At 38.2% G+C, this 21,749-nt stretch overlaps 2 protein-coding genes across 5 annotated transcripts in view; one reads left to right on the top strand and one right to left on the bottom strand.

The window, feature by feature from the left end:
- The window catches only part of LOC122409791 (lysosomal enzyme receptor protein), a 58,047-nt gene extending 45,405 nt beyond the window's left edge, over positions 1 to 12,642 (top strand). For all 4 annotated transcript variants that reach the window (XM_043417598.1, XM_043417599.1, XM_043417597.1 and 1 more), the window contains 5 exons: positions 81 to 149; positions 452 to 508; positions 770 to 874; positions 941 to 1,054; positions 12,432 to 12,642. In XM_043417598.1, coding sequence (XP_043273533.1) covers positions 81 to 149; positions 452 to 508; positions 770 to 874; positions 941 to 1,054; positions 12,432 to 12,610 — 524 coding nt within the window. In that variant the 3' untranslated portion in view covers positions 12,611 to 12,642. The remainder of the gene's footprint in view (positions 1 to 80; positions 150 to 451; positions 509 to 769; positions 875 to 940; positions 1,055 to 12,431) is intronic.
- A 3,076-nt stretch (positions 12,643 to 15,718) lies between these two features.
- Positions 15,719 to 20,518, bottom strand: LOC122409023 (protein toll-like). Its single transcript, XM_043416218.1, has 4 exons — positions 19,323 to 20,518; positions 18,896 to 19,196; positions 17,774 to 18,379; positions 15,719 to 17,671 (listed from the first exon to the last, which is right to left on the bottom strand). Exons 1-4 carry the CDS (start codon positions 20,516 to 20,518, stop codon positions 16,532 to 16,534), a joined length of 3,243 nt encoding a protein of 1,080 aa, XP_043272153.1. The 3' UTR covers positions 15,719 to 16,531.
- Between the last annotated feature and the right edge of the window lie 1,231 nt (positions 20,519 to 21,749).

Here is a 21,749-nt window from a genome sequence, read left to right as displayed (position 1 = left end):
TGTTTTTGGAACCATTTTTATTGTATTCGATTATACTGCAATTGAAAACTTAATTGCTTTTGTACACTTATTCTTTGCAGCCAACAATGAAGATGTGGGAAATTTGAGTGAGGAAGAACGGAGGACATTCCCACAACCCAACATAATTCGTAATTATTTTCGATTCATTGCAAGCACAAAGCAGTATTTCAAAATATTCTCATTTTTAAATTGAAAAAGAAATTATACATAGTAATTGAAAGCTTCAATTGATACATGTATATTTTAACAAGCTGACGTATTAAACTGTGAGAAGAAAGTAGGCGAGCTTTCTCCACAACTGTCTATGTTCAATAAAATCGTGTTTATATTTTTAATGACCAACACTCAGAATAATTTGCATTGAATTTTTATCTAAGCGATCGCAAATATCAGATGCAAAGAAGAATCCTCATGATTTTTTGCTCCACAGAAAATCAGCCGATTTTAATCGACGACGACTCGGACGCTTCGTCACTTGACAGGAATGGTAATTATTCATGAAATGATTTTCGGAATTATTATTATTTCATTGATTTATACTGCATCCAAATACTAAATTGTTCTTCTATGAGCTGCTTCTTCAGCCAGCAATGAAAACATAAGAAATTTCAATGAAGAAGTATCAAGGGCATCCCCACAGTCCAATAACCCTGGTTATTGTTGATCTGATGCAAGCATGTGTCTCAAATTTTCTGATGAATATATAAGACTTGCATATTTCACCATCTTGTTCTGTGTTTCATAATAGCAAATCCGCTTCCAAGGCAAAGGAGAGAGGAAATTACTCCAGACCCTCCAACCTCTTCGACAACACAGGCGTTGAAGAAGCAAAAACGCAACAAGCGTCGAAAAGGTTAGACAATGCATTCAGTAAAAAGCATGGCTTAGGAAGTATATCAATGATTGTTCGAAATTACAGATATGAGAAGAAGAGCGATTGTACGAAGACAAGATGGTTCAAATTCGGGAAATATCGAACTTGGGCAGCAGTTAAGTACAGCAGGGAACCGGCTCCAAAATATGCAGAACAATGGTAATGAATCACATTGTTCATTCATTAGACCGACTATTCGTTCATTTTCGATTGTGTTTTTATGGAACAAAATCATAAGCGTTGCTAAAAATTCGTGTGCGACACTCTATTAATTCTCGGCACCGCATGAAACAATTTTGATTACAAAATCAGCATCAATAGGAAAATATTCAATATTAACAATAGCATGTTGGCTTTTATTTGGACCTATTTCAAAATAGTTTTATTATAAGATAAAGAGGATCTTGGTTTCACATATGCATAATTTTGCAAATTCACTTTCCTTTGAAATGAGGTTTTCACAAACTTATTTAAACTACTTTTATTCACGACTCACTACATTACTGAGTCTTATACGAGTCCTTATGTTAATCGGAACACTGCAATATAAAATATCGATATGGAAAAAGATGTCATAACTCTATTTTGACTGCACGAAAATTAACCCTCGAGTACTTTGTAGATGCTCTTTTTGATGAACTAATTTTCTGGCTCAAACGTTGCGAGATCACTATCGACCCCAAATAAGGATTCACTGAATAAGAATTCGGACCGCTAAAAATTCACAGCATTTCGAATTCGTCGCTCTTAAAACTTAGCCCGAGAAAAACCGACAAAGCGGAAGGTTTGGGGAACAATAAATTAGTCAAAGTAGAAAAATAAAAAGATACAAACATTAGGAGCGACGAAAGAATTATAAGGGATGACATTGAACATAGCGATGAGTATGTGTTATACATTGAATTGTATTTGAAAGTGGAAAAGAACAATTGAACATGGAAAAGCAAGGTGAAGAGATGGGAATTATTTGCTAAATGGTATTCAGCTAACCGAAGGATTCAAAGTTCCGGCCGCAATCGAGAAAACGGGGGAATGGGGGGTCGAATTGATGTTTTCCGGAAGAGAAATTGAGTATGGATTACAACCGATCTTCCAGAGGAAAGAGAGACCGATGAAACAAAACAGCTGAAGATTTGGGGTATAATTAATTAGTCATAGTAGTAAAATATAACGATAAAAACATTAGGAGCGACATAAATATTATAAAGGTTGATATTGAACATGGCGATAAATGTGAGGGGAATCACTTTGAATGAGGTTTGAAAATGAAAAAGAAAAATTCTACAGGGAAGAACTAGGTGAAAAGATGGGAATTACTTAGTGAGATGGTATTCAGCCAACCCAAGGATTGAAAGTTCTGGCCGCGATCGAGAAAAAGGGGGGGGGGTGCGGGGTCGAATTGATGTTTTCCGTAAGAGAAATTGGGTATGGATTACAAGCGATCTTCGAGAATAAAGAGAGACCGTCGAAACAAGACAGCAGAAGATTTGGGGTACACTTAATTAATCATAGTAGTAAAATAAAAAGATAAAAACATTAGGAGCGACGAAAGAATTATAAGGGCTGATTTTGAACATGGCGATGAATGTGAGGAGAAACACTTTGAATGAGGTTTGAAAATGGAAAAGAAAAATTGTACATGGAAGAACGCGCTGAAAAGATGGGAATTATTTGCTGAGATGGTATTCAGGTAATCCAAGGATTGAAAGTTGCGGCCGCGATAGAGAAAACGGGGGGGTGGAGGGTCGAATTGATGTTTTCCGGAAGAAAAATTGGGTATCGATTACAAGCGATCTTTAAGAAGAAAGAGAGACCGACGAAACAAGACAGCAGAAGATTTGGGGTACACTTAATCAGTCATAGTATTTAAATAAAAAGATAAAAACATTAGGAGCGCCGAAAGAATTATAAGGGCTGATTTTGAACATGGCGATGAATGTGAGGGGAAACATTTTGAATGAGGTTTGAAAATGGAAAAGAAAAATTGTACATGGAAAAACGCGCTGAAAAGATGGGAATTATTTGCTGAGATGGTATTCAGGTAATCCAAGGATTGAAAGTTGCGGCCGCGATAGAGAAAACGGGGGGGTGGAGGGTCGAATTGATGTTTTCCGGAAGAAAAATTGGGTATCGATTACAAGCGATCTTCAAGAAGAAAGAGAGACCGACGAAACAAGACAGCAGAAGATTTGGGGTATAATTAATTAGTCATAGTAGTAAAATATAAAGATAAAAACATTAGGAGCGACGAAAGAATTATAATGGCAGATTTTGAACATGGCGATGAATGTAAGGGGAAAAACTTTGAATTAGGTTTGAAAATGAAAAAGAAAAATTGTACATGGAAGAACGCGGGAAAAGATGAAAATTATTTGCTGAGATGGTATTCACCCAACCCAAGGATTGAAAGTTCTGGCCGCGATCGAGAAAACGGGGAGGTGGGGGGTCGAATTGATGTTTTCAGAAAGAGTAATTGAGTATGGATTACAAACAATCTTCGAGAGGAAAAAGAGACCGACGAAACAAGACAGCAGAAAATTTGGGGTACACTTAATTAGTCATAGTAGTAAAATAAAAAGATAAAAACATTAGGAGCGAGGAAAAGGAAAATTGTTCATGGAAGAACTAGGTGAAAAGATGGGAATTATTTACTGAGATGGTATTCAGCTAACCCAAGGATTGAAAGTTCCGCCCGCGATCGAGAAAAAGGGGGGGTGCGGCGTCGAATTGATGTTTTCCGGAAGAGAAATTGAATATGGATTACAAGCGATCTTCAAGAAGAAAGAGAGACCGACGAAACAAGACAGCAGAAGATTTGGGGTACACTTAATTCGTCATAGTAGTTAAATAAAAAGATGAAAACATTAGGAGCGCCGACAGAATTATAAGGGCTGATTTTGAACACGGCGATGAATGTGAAGGAAAACACTTTGAATGGGATTTGAGAACAAAAAATAAAAATTATACATGGAAGAACGGGGTGAAAAGATGGGAATTATTTACTTAGATGGTATTCATCTAACCCAAGGATTGAAAGTTCCGGCCGCGATAGAGAAAACGGGGGGGGGGGAGTCGAATTGATGTTTTCAGGAACAGAAATTGGGTATGGATTACAAACGATCTTCGAGAGGAAAGAGAGACCGACGAAACGAAACAGCTGACGATTTGGGGTACACTTAATTAATCATAGTATTTAAATAAAGATAAAAACATTAGGAGCGACGAAAGAATTATTAGGGCTGATTTTGAACATGGCGATGAATGTGAGGAGAAACACTTTGAATGAGGTTTGAAAATGGAAAAGAAAAATTGTACATGGAAGAACGCGCTGAAAAGATGGGAATTATTTGCTGAGATGGTATTCAGCTAATCCAAGGATTGAAAGTTCCGGCCGCGATAGAGAAAACGGGGGGGGTGGAGGGTCGAATTGATGTTTTCCGGAAGAAAAATTGGGTATCGATTACAAGCGATCTTCAAGAAGAAAGAGAGACCGACGAAACAAGACAGCAGAAGATTTGGGGTATAATTAATTAGTCATAGTAGTAAAATATAAAGATAAAAACATTAGGAGCGACGAAAGAATTATAATGGCAGATTTTGAACATGGCGATGAATGTAAGGGGAAAAACTTTGAATTAGGTTTGAAAATGAAAAAGAAAAATTGTACATGGAAGAACGCGGGAAAAGATGAAAATTATTTGCTGAGATGGTATTCACCCAACCCAAGGATTGAAAGTTCTGGCCGCGATCGAGAAAACGGGGAGGTGGGGGGTCGAATTGATGTTTTCAGAAAGAGTAATTGAGTATGGATTACAAACAATCTTCGAGAGGAAAAAGAGACCGACGAAACAAGACAGCAGAAAATTTGGGGTACACTTAATTAGTCATAGTAGTAAAATAAAAAGATAAAAACATTAGGAGCGAGGAAAAGGAAAATTGTTCATGGAAGAACTAGGTGAAAAGATGGGAATTATTTACTGAGATGGTATTCAGCTAACCCAAGGATTGAAAGTTCCGCCCGCGATCGAGAAAAAGGGGGGGTGCGGCGTCGAATTGATGTTTTCCGGAAGAGAAATTGAATATGGATTACAAGCGATCTTCAAGAAGAAAGAGAGACCGACGAAACAAGACAGCAGAAGATTTGGGGTACACTTAATTCGTCATAGTAGTTAAATAAAAAGATGAAAACATTAGGAGCGCCGACAGAATTATAAGGGCTGATTTTGAACACGGCGATGAATGTGAAGGAAAACACTTTGAATGGGATTTGAGAACAAAAAATAAAAATTATACATGGAAGAACGGGGTGAAAAGATGGGAATTATTTACTTAGATGGTATTCATCTAACCCAAGGATTGAAAGTTCCGGCCGCGATAGAGAAAACGGGGGGGGGGGGGAGTCGAATTGATGTTTTCAGGAACAGAAATTGGGTATGGATTACAAACGATCTTCGAGAGGAAAGAGAGACCGACGAAACGAAACAGCTGACGATTTGGGGTACACTTAATTAATCATAGTATTTAAATAAAGATAAAAACATTAGGAGCGACGAAAGAATTATTAGGGCTGATTTTGAACATGGCGATGAATGTGAGGAGAAACACTTTGAATGAGGTTTGAAAATGGAAAAGAAAAATTGTACATGGAAGAACGCGCTGAAAAGATGGGAATTATTTGCTGAGATGGTATTCAGGTAATCCAAGGATTGAAAGTTCTGGCCGCGATCGAGAAAAAGGGGGGGTGCGGGGTCGAATTGATGTTTTCCGTAAGAGAAATCGGGTATGGATTACAAGCGATCTTCGAGAATAAAGAGAGACCGTCGAAACAAGACAGCAGAAGATTTGGGGTACACTTAATTAATCATAGTAGTAAAATAAAAAGATAAAAACATTAGGAGCGCCGAAAGAATTAGACGGGCTGATTTTGAACATGGCGATGAATGTGAGGGGAAACACTTTGAATGGGGTTTGAAAATGAAAAAGAAAAATTATACATGGAAGAACGAGGTGAATAGATGGGAATCATTTACTTAGATGTTATTCAGCTAACCCGAGGATGGAAAGTTCTGGCCGCGATCGAGAAAAAGAGGGGGTGCGGGGTCGAACTGATGTTTTCCGGAAGAGAAATTGGGTATGGATTACAAACGATCTTCGAGAGGAAAGAGAGACCGATGAAACAAAACAGCTGACGATTTGGGGTATAATTAATTAGTCATAGTAGTAAAATATAAAGATAAAAACATTAGGAGCGACAAAAGAATTATAATGGCAGATTTTGAACATGGCGATGAATGTAAGGGGAAAAACTTTGAATTAGGTTTGAAAATGAAAAAGAAAAATTGTACATGGAAGAACGCGGGAAAAGATGAAAATTATTTGCAGAGATGGTATTCACCCAACCCAAGGATTGAAAGTTCTGGCCGCGATCGAGAAAACGGGGACGTGGGGGTCGAATTCATGTTTTCAGAAAGAGTAATTGAGTATGGATTACAAACAATCTTCGAGAGGAAAAAGAGACCGACGAAACAAGACAGCAGAAAATTTGGGGTACACTTAATTAGTCATAATAGTTAAATCAAAAGATAAAAAGATTAGGAGCGCCGAAAGAATTATGAGGGCTGATTTTGAACATGGCGATGAATGTGAGGGGAAACACTTTGAATGGGGTTTGAGAATAAAAAAGAAAAATTATACGTGGAAGAACGAGGTGAAAAGATGGGAATTATTTACTTAGATGGTATTCAGCTAACCCAAGGATTGAAAGTTCTGGCCGCGATCGAGAAAACGGGGGGGTGGGGGTCGAATTGATGTTTTCAGGAATAGTAATTGAGTATGGATTACGAACGATCTTCGAGAGGAAAAAGAGACCGACGAAACGAAACAGCTGACGATTTGGGGTACACTTAATTAGTCATAGTAGTAAAATAAAAAGATAAAAACATTAGGAGCGACGAAAGAATTATAAGGGCTGATTTTGAACATGGCGATGAATGTGAGGGGAAACACTTTGAATGAGGTTTGAAAATGGAAAAGAAAAATTGTACATGGAAGAACGCGCTGAAAAGATGGGAATTATTTGCTGAGATGGTATTCAGCTAATCCAAGGATTGAAAGTTCCGGCCGCGATCGAGAAAACGGGGGGGTGGAGGGTCGAATTGATGTTTTCCGGAAGAAAAATTGGGTATCGATTACAAGCGATCTTCAAGAAGAAAGAGAGACCGACGAAACAAGACAGCAGAAGATTGGGGGTATAATTAATTAGTCATAGTAGTAAAATATAAAGATAAAAACATTAGGAGCGACAAAAGAATTATAATGGCAGATTTTGAATATGGCGATGAATGTAAGGGGAAAAACTTTGAATTAGGTTTGAAAATGAAAAAGAAAAATTGTACATGGAAGAACGCGGGAAAAGATGAAAATTATTTGCAGAGATGGTATTCACCCAACCCAAGGATTGAAAGTTCTGGCCGCGATCGAGAAAACGGGGACGTGGGGGTCGAATTCATGTTTTCAGAAAGAGTAATTGAGTATGGATTACAAACAATCTTCGAGAGGAAAAAGAGACCGACGAAACAAGACAGCAGAAAATTTGGGGTACACTTAATTAGTCATAATAGTTAAATAAAAAGATAAAAAGATTAGGAGCGCCGAAAGAATTATAAGGGCTGATTTTGAACATGGCGATGAATGTGAGGGGAAACACTTTGAATGGGGTTTGAGAATAAAAAAGAAAAATTATACGTGGAAGAACGAGGTGAAAAGATGGGAATTATTTACTTAGATGGTATTCAGCTAACCCAAGGATTGAAAGTTCTGGCCGCGATCGAGAAAACGGGGGGGTGGGGGTCGAATTGATGTTTTCAGGAATAGTAATTGAGTATGGATTACGAACGATCTTCGAGAGGAAAAAGAGACCGACGAAACGAAACAGCTGACGATTTGGGGTACACTTAATTAGTCATAGTAGTAAAATAAAAAGATAAAAACATTAGGAGCGACGAAAGAATTATAAGGGCTGATTTTGAACATGGCGATGAATGTGAGGGGAAACACTTTGAATGAGGTTTGAAAATGGAAAAGAAAAATTGTACATGGAAGAACGCGCTGAAAAGATGGGAATTATTTGCTGAGATGGTATTCAGGTAATCCAAGGATTGAAAGTTGCGGCCGCGATAGAGAAAACGGGGGGGTGGAGGGTCGAATTGATGTTTTCCGGAAGAAAAATTGGGTATCGATTACAAGCGATCTTCAAGAAGAAAGAGAGACCGACGAAACAAGACAGCAGAAGATTGGGGGTATAATTAATTAGTCATAGTAGTAAAATATAAAGATAAAAACATTAGGAGCGACAAAAGAATTATAATGGCAGATTTTGAATATGGCGATGAATGTAAGGGGAAAAACTTTGAAGTAGGTTTGAAAATGAAAAAGAAAAATTGTACATGGAAGAACGCGGGAAAAGATGAAAATTATTTGCTGAGATGGTATTCACCCAACCCAAGGATTGAAAGTTCTGGCCGCGATCGAGAAAACGGGGAGGTGGGGGGTCGAATTGATGTTTTCAGAAAGAGTAATTGAGTATGGATTACAAACAATGTTCGAGAGGAAAAAGAGACCGACGAAACAAGACAGCAGAAAATTTGGGGTACACTTAATTAGTCATAGTAGTAAAATAAAAAGATAAAAACATTAAGAGCGACGAAAGTATTATAAGGGCTGATTTTGAACATGGCGATGAATGTGAGGGGAATCACTTTGAATGAGGTTTGAAAATGAAAAAGAAAAATTGTACATGGAAGAACGCGCTGAAAAGATGGGAATTATTTGCTGAGATGGTATTCAGGTAATCCAAGGATTGAAAGTTGCGGCCGCGATAGAGAAAACGGGGGGGGTGGAGGGTCGAATTGATGTTTTCCGGAAGAAAAATTGGGTATCGATTACAAGCGATCTTCAAGAAGAAAGAGAGACCGACGAAACAAGACAGCAGAAGATTGGGGGTATAATTAATTAGTCATAGTAGTAAAATATAAAGATAAAAACATTAGGAGCGACAAAAGAATTATAATGGCAGATTTTGAACATGGCGATGAATGTAAGGGGAAAAACTTTGAAGTAGGTTTGAAAATGAAAAAGAAAAATTGTACATGGAAGAACGCGGGAAAAGATGAAAATTATTTGCTGAGATGGTATTCACCCAACCCAAGGATTGAAAGTTCTGGCCGCGATCGAGAAAACGGGGAGGTGGGGGGTCGAATTGATGTTTTCAGAAAGAGTAATTGAGTATGGATTACAAACAATGTTCGAGAGGAAAAAGAGACCGACGAAACAAGACAGCAGAAAATTTGGGGTACACTTAATTAGTCATAGTAGTAAAATAAAAAGATAAAAACATTAAGAGCGACGAAAGTATTATAAGGGCTGATTTTGAACATGGCGATGAATGTGAGGGGAATCACTTTGAATGAGGTTTGAAAATGAAAAAGAAAAATTGTACATGGAAGAACGCGCTGAAAAGATGGGAATTATTTGCTGAGATGGTATTCAGGTAATCCAAGGGTTGAAAGTTGCGGCCGCGATAGAGAAAACGGGGGGGTGGAGGGTCGAATTGATGTTTTCCGTAAGAGAAATTGGGTATGGATTACAAGTGATCTTCGAGAATAAAGAGAGACCGTCGAAACAAGACAGCAGAAGATTTGGGGTACACTTAATTAATCATAGTAGTAAATTAAAAAGATAAAAACATTAGGAGCGACGAAAGAATTATTAGGGCTGATTTTGAACATGGCGATGAATGTAACCGGAAACATTTTGCATTCGGTTTGCATTGAGATTAGCTATTATTGGAAAAGTGAGCAAAAAAAAACATCCATTCACTGGCCCATGTGCTATTCGTGAAGAATAGAAGAAAGTCTGAGATACCTTTGGGACTATAGTTAACGAATGAAGAAATCTAAGGAGAACTCAGTAAATTTTTTAAGTCATGTGCCAAGGAAAACGGTATCTTTTCTTATTGGTCCCTCGTAACAACTCTATTTAAATTTTACGTTCTTCAATTCGCGTCTTATATTTTAAACATGAAATTTTTCAATCCGAAAAATTCATGCTGCGAAACAAACTGCATGAATTTGTTTTGACAATGGAATCCCAGGAAACTTAAGCCTTTCTTTTCAAAATTGTTCATCAAAAATTGAGCATGATAGCTTCCCAGCAGTTGGGCATTAATTAGCAGCAGTCCAAAACGTTTATTGACATGAAATAACTCGTACCCAATAATATTGACGTTGCAAGAAAGGTTTATACGGATCATTTAAAAAATTAGTTGGCAGAAAACTGTATGAATTAGAACTCCCAAAACGTTTTCCTCTAAGGCTCCAGGATTTTATATAGAAGGTGAATAATTTTTGCAATTTTGGGTTCAGATGATTTGAATGATCAATTTCATCTCATTCCTGCTAAAAAATTATGAAGTTGTTTCGAACCGACGTTCGATTAGAGTATTTGTAACTGTTCTTATTTAATGTAGCCCTCAGTTTTTCTAGTTGTTTTATGCGGTGAAAAAAAATATCCTGCTTATACTTCATAATATTTATACCCGAATCAACATCACGTTCAAGGCGTGAAATAATTAAATTCATTCTACATACGAATAAATTTGATGCGCTGGACAAAAAATATGTTTTCACACTTTCATTAAAAACAGAATCTTGTATTCACATCAATGCTTGCACTCATATTTTCATCTAAACAATTCCTTATTGAATAATGATCGATTGTCATGAACCTTGGCGCCAGACACACGATCCGTAGGGCCGCTTCTCTTCGGAGTCAACGTGGCTTGCGGTGAAGTTGGTGTTTGAGACATGTATTAGTTATTCTTCGGGCCGCTTCTCTTCGGAGTCAATGTGGCCTATGGTTTGGCTAATACTTGTTTTACGCGCTTATAAGAAATACGGTGTTCATGCGGTTTTGAGTCCCAGTTGACAGTTGCATTGTAATTAATAACAAGTAACGGAAGAAAAAGTAAATAACTTTCATATTAAAAAAAGATTCAAGTGCCGGCTGTACCTAGGCGCCAGACACACGATCCGTAGGGCCGCTTCTCTTCGGAGTCAACGTGGCCCGCGGTGAAGTTGGTGTTTGAGACATGTATTAGTTATTCTTCAGGCCGCTTCTCCTCGGAGTCAACGTGGCCTATGGTTTAGCTAATACTTGTTTTATGCGCTTATAAGAAATACGGTGTTCATGCGGTTTCGAGTCCAAGTTGATAGGTGCGTTGTAATTGATAACAAGTAACGGGGGTAAAAAGTAAATAACTTTCATATTAAAAAAGATTCAAGTGCCGGCTATACCTTGGCGCCAGACACACGATCCGTAGGGCCGCTTCTCTTCGGAGTCAACGTGGCCCGCGGTGAAGTTGGTGTTTGAGACATGTATTAGTTATTCTTCAGGCCGCTTCTCCTCGGAGTCAACGTGGCCTATGGTTTAGCTAATACTTGTTTTATGCGCTTATAAGAAATACGGTGTTCATGCGGTTTCGAGTCCAAGTTGATAGGTGCGTTGTAATTGATAACAAGTAACGGGGGTAAAAAGTAAATAACTTTCATATTAAAAAAGATTCAAGTGCCGGCTATACCTTGGCGCCAGACACACGATCCGTAGGGCCGCTTCTCTTCGGAGTCAACGTGGCCCGCGGTGAAGTTGGTGTTTGAGACATGTATTAGTTATTCTTCAGGCCGCTTCTCCTCGGAGTCAACGTGGCCTATGGTTTAGCTAATACTTGTTTTATGCGCTTATAAGAAATACGGTGTTCATGCGGTTTTGAGTCCCAGTTGACAGTTGCATTGTAATTAATAACAAGTAACGGAAGAAAAAGTAAATAACTTTCATATTAAAAAAAGATTCAAGTGCCGGCTGTACCTAGGCGCCAGACACACGATCCGTAGGGCCGCTTCTCTTCGGAGTCAACGTGGCCCGCGGTGAAGTTGGTGTTTGAGACATGTATTAGTTATTCTTCGGGCCGCTTCTCCTCGGAGTCAACGTGGCCTTATGGTTTAGCTAATACTTGTTTTATGCGTTTATAAGAAATACGGTGTTCATGCGGTTTCGAGTCCAAGTTGACAGTTGCGTTGTAATTATTAACGAGTAACGGGGGTAAAAAGTATATAACTTTCATATTCAAAAAAGATTCAAGTTCCGGCTGTACCTAGGCGTCAGATACACGATCCGTATGACCTCTCTTTCTCCACGTTCATGTGACTTATAGTTTTCATAATGCTTGCTTTATGCACTTTTAGAAAATGCGATATTCATGTTATGCGGAGCTCATGTTTGTAATTGTTTTTCAATAATCAATAGATCTTTTACATTTAGATGTACATTGGGCCTATCTTGGCACATGAATTGACGGGCCCTCCATGAATCTGCCTTTTCAGCCCGTGTTTCTATCATCTAACATTAGATATTTTTATAGTTATATTTTTAGTTGGTTATTGTCTCGAACTTGTGTACTCCGTGTTACAATTTTTTTTTACAGTCTGCAAGGTGTGTCTATTGACATCGGCAACTCACATTTACTGGCCGTGTGGGCATTGCTGCTGCTGCTCTACGTGCGCAGACATACTGTGGAACGAGTATCGCGAACGGCGCTGCCCAATATGTCGGACAGTAGCGTCCGAAGCCCCTCGGAGGGTGTTTCAACCAGAGGATTTTTAAAAAATATAAAAAATAAATGCCTTTCCCAAGTTTTTCTTTCGTGTTTTTTTTGCATACCTATATGTCCTATCCTATATTTCCATGTATATTATATAAAACTCAAAAAAAAATCATCGAAATTCAGGACATTGTCTAAGAGTTACGTTCATTTTATCATTCGATAATTCTTTCGAAAACGAAAAGTTCTTATACATAAAAATAATCGATATTGAACATAATTAATTATTCAACAATTTTTACATTAACTGAAATTTGCAACAAAAACGAAATTATAGAAATTTAAATCGATAAAAAAAATGTATTCGTGTACGCGATATTCCAGAACATTCGGTTTGCGCGTATGCTGTAAAGTACATTTTCACCACACATGCGCCGAAAGTTCAACTTTCCGAAATCGGAAGGTTGAATTTTCGGTGCATGTGTGGTGAAAAATAGTATACACTCCACGGGAGTGAAATTAGACCACCTCAAACCGCGGGCAGAATTGTCACTCGAGCCGAAGGCGAGGGTGATAGGTACGTAGGTGTTTTACTATTTTATTTCATGAATTTCTCTAATTTATTCACAAAATACAATCAATCAAGAGAGTATTTTCACTCGATTCTTAGAATATTTCAGATTAATTTGAACGTAATTACAATAATAAAAATCGCGATGATTTTTAATTTGCGAAACTAGAAGAATAACCTTTGATGTGTTTTAGTTCGATTTTTTTTTATAACGCTTAGCGCCGCTAGTGTGACGCGCTATGTGCTTGTTTCGAACCTTAGCGACTGAGTATATAGTAGTTGAATATTTTGCCACCAGAGGTCAGGGTAGACTGGTGACCCCCAATTTCGATCATCGCCATTTTGATTTTCGCCTTTTCGAACCATCGCTATACTGCATTTCCAACTTTTATAGGTTCGAAAAATTCACTTTCGATTTTTTGCTATTCTATATTCTGGTCTGTCTATAAAACAACTACTCTCCATTTTGAATTCGAAAATATGAACTTTTGACATTCGTTGGTCTGTTAAAATTGCATTCGAAAAGAAAACTATCGAAATATATATTTTCGAGTAAATACGAATTCAAAGAAGGAATATTCGGTTAAACACGTAATCTCCTAAATAGTCGATCGGGAAAAGAATTTCGAATTACTTATTTTTCTCCAATCTGATACTAGAACTTAAAAAATTTCGAAATATCGACCGTTCTATAATTTGGTATTCGACATACTGAACCCCACCCGAGTCACTCAACTTCTAAATCTTGATAAAATTTTCCGACTTCGTACAAAAATTCAATTTTCAATTTTAAATTCCAAATGCACCGATCGGTCACTCCGACCGAAGTAACCGACGAGTTTGCTTTCCGCTATTATTTTCCTCCAAAGGTTGAGCGAGTAATCAGTAGCAGTAGGGAGCATCAACACTGGCGATTGGTCGACGAACGAGGCAATAGAGCTGTCGAGCCTTTTTTTTCTTGGTTACATTAATATTACAAGGCGACTAAGCAGCAGGTACAGGTCGGGGATAATCCCTCGGGCTGGAGCACTTGGGTTTTGCCCCACAAACCCAGTATCAAATCAGTCTATTGTCCTCGTCTGACCACATTTTCACTCGTGATACGAAATACTCCTTCCAGTCTTCACGCGCCATCTCGCAATACTCTGTTGTCGTCTATTGTCGTCTTTTCATCGTTTTTATGTACACTCAAATTTCTGAGGTTTTTTTTCAACGACCATCGCATTCGATTTCATGCTTAATCGTGAGTCAAATAATAAGATTGTTGTTATTTTTTCAGCAAAAATTAATCATCTTGAAGATTTTTTTAAATACATTTATCGTCGTTATAGTATTGCAAATGTCTAGAATATCATATTTTCATTGCAGTCCTTAACGATGTATGGTACAAAAGTCTAAATAATTACAAATTGATCAAATTTGGTGATAATGTTCTTCAACATCAAGTGCGAAAACACAATTTTTTTCAAAATTTTCTTCTGCTCAGTTATCGAGTAATTACGCATTAAAGCAGATTTCTTATACCCGGAATGAAACGCTATGCTTATACACGTGAACTTTAATGATCAATTACTCGATAACTGTACAGAAGAAAAATCTTAAAAAATTTGTATTCTCAAATTTGGCACTAAAGAATATGTTCACCAAATTTTATAAAATTCTGATCATTTTGAAATTTTTTATATTTTTAGCATGGTTTAGCATGGCAACATTGTAAGCCTGTACCAAATATCCTTAAGACTGGATTGGCAAGATTGGAACGATGGTTTTATTGTCGCTCGACGATCGTATCTAAGCCCTTTGAGAACAACCCAACGAATTTCTTCGTGTTAATCGCGTGCTATATGAACCTTGGAAATTCCACCACCCTTCGAATCGTTAATAACTTCCCAAAATCGTACAACCTTTTCTTAGAAATGAAGCGATTATTGGCGGTGTTGAATTCTTACATTTGTTGTCGGACGGAAAAAACGTTCTGTACTTTCAGGGAACAATTTTAGGGAACATAACTGTTCAGTAAATATTTTGTGATTAAACAAATCCAGAAGTTCCCTTCCGGACTTGTTTAAAATGTCGCGTAATATCGAGCCACTTGTCCAAAATTGAAATTCGCTTAGAGGAATGTATTTGGGGTTTTTTCAGTAATACAAATTTAGTTGCATCCTTGTGAAAAGATTATCAGTTTCGGGAACATTTGTTCTGAAGCATTAAAAAACTGCGCTTTGTGGAAAACGAATATTTAAAAGTTAACAGTGACCGAGTTAAATATAATTTCACATCATATTCATAAAATGAGTACTTGAAATCATAAATATAAAAGAGATAAAGAGAAGCTTTCATTTAATCTCAATTTTCACCGGAGCGCGCTTCGTCCTTCACACATCGAAACTATTTACTCCGCGGAATCATTGCTCGATGGTTTTGAGCAATGGGAAACTTGAATTTCTCAAACTCGCCGATTAAAAAAAAAATTTCAAAAAAATATAAGATCGAGAACGTCCAAAATTGGAAAATGTGTTCTCTGGAACCTCCCCCATTATTGTAGACCACTGACGACACATAAAAAATGTTTGCCAGTACATTTAAAAAAAAAAAAAAATTAACAACTATTCGAATATTTATTATTTTGTACGCTTACAAAATTATATCTATATATACAATTTTAATTACAATTTATGACGGTAACGTGGTGAACTATAATTATGCTCAGTCTTACAGAAATTACGGATCATGTTGTCAAAAATAGGACAATTTCGAAAAAAATCTTTCAGCCACATACGAAATTCACCTGAATTTTTGAATGGTCAAAAATATCGAAATTTTTACAATTTCAGTATGTATTTTTATAACGTCTAAATTCGGCAATCAGTTGCCGGAAGAATGATGTTTGTTTTTTTGTTACTGATGACATTATATTAGTGTCCGTAATAAATTAAAATGATGAGGAAAAAATGAGTATCAAATGCAAATGAAACATCGCGTATCGATATTTTTCAGTCATTTGGTGCGAAGTTCATAAAACGGTAGCACGGTGGATCCTTTTCAAAACGGATCGCGTCAAGTTGATCAAGGTTCTAACGGTCAATTGAAATTGAGAGAACAATGGCAGTCGCAAGGCCCAGAAGGGGCTCGTCCGAATAATCTTCTTCCGAAGTTTGTTCTCTACCGGGAGTAACGTCTCTCGTCGATTTTCATTCAAGTTCTATTTCAAGTAACTCGTCCGAGTACACTGTTAATTTGTGAAAAATATTTACTGGCATAGCGCGTAGAATGGAAAATGCTCTTTTTCCCGCGAACGTGTCGCGTCCCATTTTTTGTTTTTTTTTTCTTTCAGCTCTAGGAATTCTCAAATGTTCGTCAACTTCGGTGAGAAAGATACGATTTAATATTTTTCGAGTCAGAAAGTATCGCGTCAAACGGTCGTGCACTGAATTTTGTTGAAGACACTGTTACTTTTATTAGGATTTAAATCAGTGATAGCTGGAGGTAAGGCATTTCGATCGATGTTGTTGATCGCTGGCTTTTCATATTCGTTGTCCGTGACACCGTTGACTATGAAAATTTTGACAGAATCAGCGGGTGGTGTGGTTGAAATAGGCGGTGTGGAGGGAGTCCCCGATGAGTTTATTAATTCGGATTTGTCGCTTGGCATTGCGATGCGAGGAGGCTGCGTACTTTCAAAAATGCTTTTACGTGATTTACGCTTCTTTATTCCGGGCGGATGTGGCATCGCGTATTCGAGCTTCTGCCAAAACCACGGATCGCCCCACTTAACGTATGTATTCATGCTCAAATATGCGTTGAGCTCAGGATCGAGTTCCTCCGTTGGACCAATGTCACCGTACAAAATAACGATCACTCGCGCTCTCCCTTCGCTGAGAGCTTGGCTGTGAGCAGCCCGGAATTCCATGCGGCCCCAGACGCTTTCCAAAAAATTTGGCGACAGCACGACGATCGTGCGTCGTGATTCTTCGACCGAGCGTGCGATCTGCTTCGGTATCCATTCGCCGGCCAGCCAATCTCGGAAGTGTACGCACAGCTTGAATGGCCTTGGCTCCGCCTCGAGTTTCGGTATCAGATCATTAACGACGAAGTCCTCGTCTTTGTGAGAATAACTGATGAACGCGTCGAAGAGTTTGTCTCTGTCGAGCTCGTTCTCCGTCACGAACCAGAGACACAAATTTTTCGCGTAAAGCCAAACTTTGATTTCCATCTGATAACGATAGTACACAGCGGCTAGAGTCCCGAGGATTAAACCGAGAAGAGCAATTAGGGAACAACCGATGATGATCCACATGTTGTTCGTGGGACAGAGCTCGTCCGGGGTCATTTGGTGAATCGGAAGTGATTCTCTACCGGAACAAGTGATCTTCATGAGTTCGGGAATTTCGAGGCTCTTCTTTTGTATGAAATTGAGAAATCGACGCGCGTCGCAGTCACACTTCCACGGATTCGAATCCAGAGAGAGTCTCGTTAATTGCGTTGAATTTTCCAAATAATCGATAACCGCTCCATCCAATCTTGCCAGAGCGTTGTTACTCAATTTTAGTACCTGAAAACAATCGAAATTTTCTATACCATCCGGCTTTTCGTAACCATTGCGAAGCTATAAAAAAAAAAAAAAAAAAAAAATTCGTAACGAGAGTTTTCATACCTTGAGATTTGGTGGAAGCATCTCAATGGAAATACTCGAAATATTGTTATGATCGAGATCCAGTACGGAGATCCTCTCGTAACCTGGCCAGTTGACATTAGGCATACTGCTCAACGAATTACCGCTGAAATTCAATTCGATCGAATGATCGACCGGACACTCTACCTTTTTCAGAGTTTCGATAAATCCCTCGTTGACACAATTGACTAAACAAGCTTTGTTTTCCGGTCTCACGTAACATCCACATTGATCGGGACAAGAATTCTTGAGTTTTGAAATTTGATTTGTTTCGCACTTGAAAGTCTTCGACCGCAAGTTCATAATTATTGTTCCCTTCAATTCATTCGGTGCCTCGCATTTCGTGTGACCAATTTCAAGTATGAACGCCTTTTTTACATTACTGTTGAGTCGCCCCTCAAGATAACGAAGCAAACTGTAAAGCTCGCAATCGCATTCAATCGGATTCTTTTCTATCGAGATTATCAAGTTTCGTGAATAAGTTCGCTCTGCCGCCCAGGACTCAACTCCATCCAAATACACGTGACTTATATTATTGTTCGTAAGATCGACGTACAAATTTTCCGACAAGAACTGCAAATCCTCGTGCTAAAAAAATCAATACGAACCAAATTTTCAATCAAAGCGATCAAGTTTTATAAAAAAAATTCGAGTTTCATTATCTTTCAATTTTTGTTCAACGTACAGTCGATATAAAAAAAAAAAAAAAAAAACAAGCCGAGAAAACTTTTCCCACATTCTATTCACTTTTTCAAATAACATTCTGGATACCTTCGTAAATTCCGAAATGTAAAAAAATTCATTTTTTATCGCCCTCTACCCTTCGAGTCCCATTGCCAAGAACAGTGCTAAATGTCCACGGTGTGACTACAATTTCAATATTTTTTTATCGTTCTCAATTGGAATGAAATTTTTCGTTAAATTCGTATAACCAATCGAAAAGGTCTGCGGTATTCGACTTTTTCTTATAATAATATTGTTCATGTGACTTGGAGGAAAAACGGTGTTGAAAAACATTGATTTTCAGTACCGCTGGTACAACCACCGATCGTGCATCTTAGAGTGGTATAAGTTGAATAAGAAAAAAATGAATGAATTATATACCATCAAGTATTGCAGATTGTTGTAGGCGAGATTCAAAACTCTCATTGAGTTCATCGAGAACATCCAGTCTGCAAAAATGTTGGAAACGTTGTTATGATCCAAGTGAAGTTCTTCAAGTTTCTCGGCGTAGTGAAACGGCGAGTGGATCGTTGTTTCGGAAGAGCGCAGTGCCAACGCGTTGAATGAAAATTCAGCGATGCGGAGATTCACCAGTGAGACAAAAGCTTGATCGTGAATTTCGATCATTTTGTTTCTTGCCATATTCAATTCCCGCAATGACGTTAATCCCGTGAAGAGATTCCTGGACGAAATAAATGCAGACACATCCATTGAATGAGGACATTTGTAGTATGCATCAAAGCAGGAAAATCGAAGAGCAAAAATGATGGATAAAAAAACGGAGAAAGGAATGAGCTTGATATCTTACTCGGAAATAGCCTCAATGTGATTCCTGGAGAGATCCAGCTTGATGGTATTTCGTAAATTGGAAAAGATACGATCCGGTAAAAAGGCAATTTCGTTGAAACTCAGATCGAGATTTAAAATCTGGTGATTATCTCGGAAAATGTCAACTGGGAGGGTCAGCAGATAATTTCTTTCGAGGCTGACAGTTCTTAGATTCGTCGCGCCGTGAAAAATGTCTCCAGACAATTTTGTCAAGCCGATTTTTCTCAGTTTGACGATACTGAGATTCGTCAAGTCGGCGCAAAATCGTTCAGGCAGTGTGGTCATATTTCTTCGATTATCCATGAGCACGAGGATCCGGAGATTGTCGCAGTTCGTAAGTAAATCAGCAGGCAGCGAATCTGAGGTGAAATTATTTTGGGAGAGATTAATGGTCTTGAGATTCCGAGCACGGCTGAAAATTCCTCTCGGTAAAGTTGCGAGCATGTTGCGTTGTAAACCGATTGCTTCTAGGGCGACAAGTTTGTCAAAAGTACTTTCTGCTATATCGTTGATTTTATTGTTCCATAGGTTGAGCAAACGAAGATGGGGAAGGTTTTCGAATGCGGTAGAGTTCACTTGGGTCAATTGGTTGCTGCTCAGTTCGATGGCTTCAAGACCATTCGACGAAGCGAACAATTTATTTGGCAAATAATGCAAATTCGAGTTCTGCAAATTGAGCATTTTCAAGCGGGGAAGATGTTCGAAGAGATTTTCAGGAATGATACTCAAGTCAAAAGCCGTGAGAGCTAGCTCTTCGAGAGTGCTCAAACCCCGAAAAGTATCTGCGGTGATGCCCCATCTGAGATTATTGACTGACCGAAATTCCAGGCTCTCGATCTCGTCAACGAGCAGTTGTTTCGTGAGGGATCCTAATCGATTTGCCTCCGGTAAATTACAACTGTCAAAAGACAAGGATTTTACTCCTCGAACCGGATGTTCAGAGCCGAGATGAAACTTGGCCCAATTTGCCAAATTCCTGCACGATAATCTGATGTAACTTTCTGGTAGAATTTGCACTTGAACAACGCCAATCGACGTTGTGGCACAGTTCACCGTGTAAACCTCCTCCTCGTAACCAAATCGACAGTCACTGCATCCGTCACCTTTAGGACACTCGAAACTTCCAACGAACGTAGCAGCTGAATAAGCTACCAGGCACCACCATATCCAACTCATTTTTCTGTCGTTTTGATATTATTCCTTGTTATTCAAACCGTTTCCCACTTGTAAGTCCGTTATGAGTCACTCAACTTCTAAATCTTGATAAAATTTTCCGACTTCGTACAAAAATTCAATTTTCAATTTTAAATTCCAAATGCACCGATCGGTCACTCCGACCGAAGTAACCGACGAGTTTGCTTTCCGCTATTATTTTCCTCCAAAGGTTGAGCGAGTAATCAGTAGCAGTAGGGAGCATCAACACTGGCGATTGGTCGACGAACGAGGCAATAGAGCTGTCGAGCCTTTTTTTTCTTGGTTACATTAATATTACAAGGCGACTAAGCAGCAGGTACAGGTCGGGGATAATCCCTCGGGCTGGAGCACTTGGGTTTTGCCCCACAAACCCAGTATCAAATCAGTCTATTGTCCTCGTCTGACCACATTTTCACTCGTGATACGAAATACTCCTTCCAGTCTTCACGCGCCATCTCGCAATACTCTGTTGTCGTCTATTGTCGTCTTTTCATCGTTTTTATGTACACTCAAATTTCTGAGGTTTTTTTTCAACGACCATCGCATTCGATTTCATGCTTAATCGTGAGTCAAATAATAAGATTGTTGTTATTTTTTCAGCAAAAATTAATCATCTTGAAGATTTTTTTAAATACATTTATCGTCGTTATAGTATTGCAAATGTCTAGAATATCATATTTTCATTGCAGTCCTTAACGATGTATGGTACAAAAGTCTAAATAATTACAAATTGATCAAATTTGGTGATAATGTTCTTCAACATCAAGTGCGAAAACACAATTTTTTTCAAAATTTTCTTCTGCTCAGTTATCGAGTAATTACGCATTAAAGCAGATTTCTTATACCCGGAATGAAACGCTATGCTTATACACGTGAACTTTAATGATCAATTACTCGATAACTGTACAGAAGAAAAATCTTAAAAAATTTGTATTCTCAAATTTGGCACTAAAGAATATGTTCACCAAATTTTATAAAATTCTGATCATTTTGAAATTTTTTATATTTTTAGCATGGTTTAGCATGGCAACATTGTAAGCCTGTACCAAATATCCTTAAGACTGGATTGGCAAGATTGGAACGATGGTTTTATTGTCGCTCGACGATCGTATCTAAGCCCTTTGAGAACAACCCAACGAATTTCTTCGTGTTAATCGCGTGCTATATGAACCTTGGAAATTCCACCACCCTTCGAATCGTTAATAACTTCCCA

The sequence above is a fragment of the Venturia canescens genome, chromosome 4 (genome assembly GCF_019457755.1).
Source record: "Venturia canescens isolate UGA chromosome 4, ASM1945775v1, whole genome shotgun sequence".
Lineage (NCBI taxonomy): Eukaryota > Metazoa > Arthropoda > Insecta > Hymenoptera > Ichneumonidae > Venturia > Venturia canescens.
This window is presented reverse-complemented; position numbering and strand designations above follow the sequence as displayed.

Excerpts from the sequence above, each read along its gene's own strand:
- LOC122409023 (XM_043416218.1), bottom strand. The coding sequence starts at position 20,518 with ATGAGTTGGATATGGTGGTGCCTGGTAGCTTATTCAGCTGCTACGTTC. Across the intron at positions 19,197-19,322 it reads CACATTGAGGCTATTTCCGA|GAATCTCTTCACGGGATTAA; the intron begins GTAAGATATCAA and ends TATTTCGTCCAG. Across the intron at positions 18,380-18,895 it reads ACAATCTGCAATACTTGATG|CACGAGGATTTGCAGTTCTT; the intron begins GTATATAATTCA and ends TGATTTTTTTAG.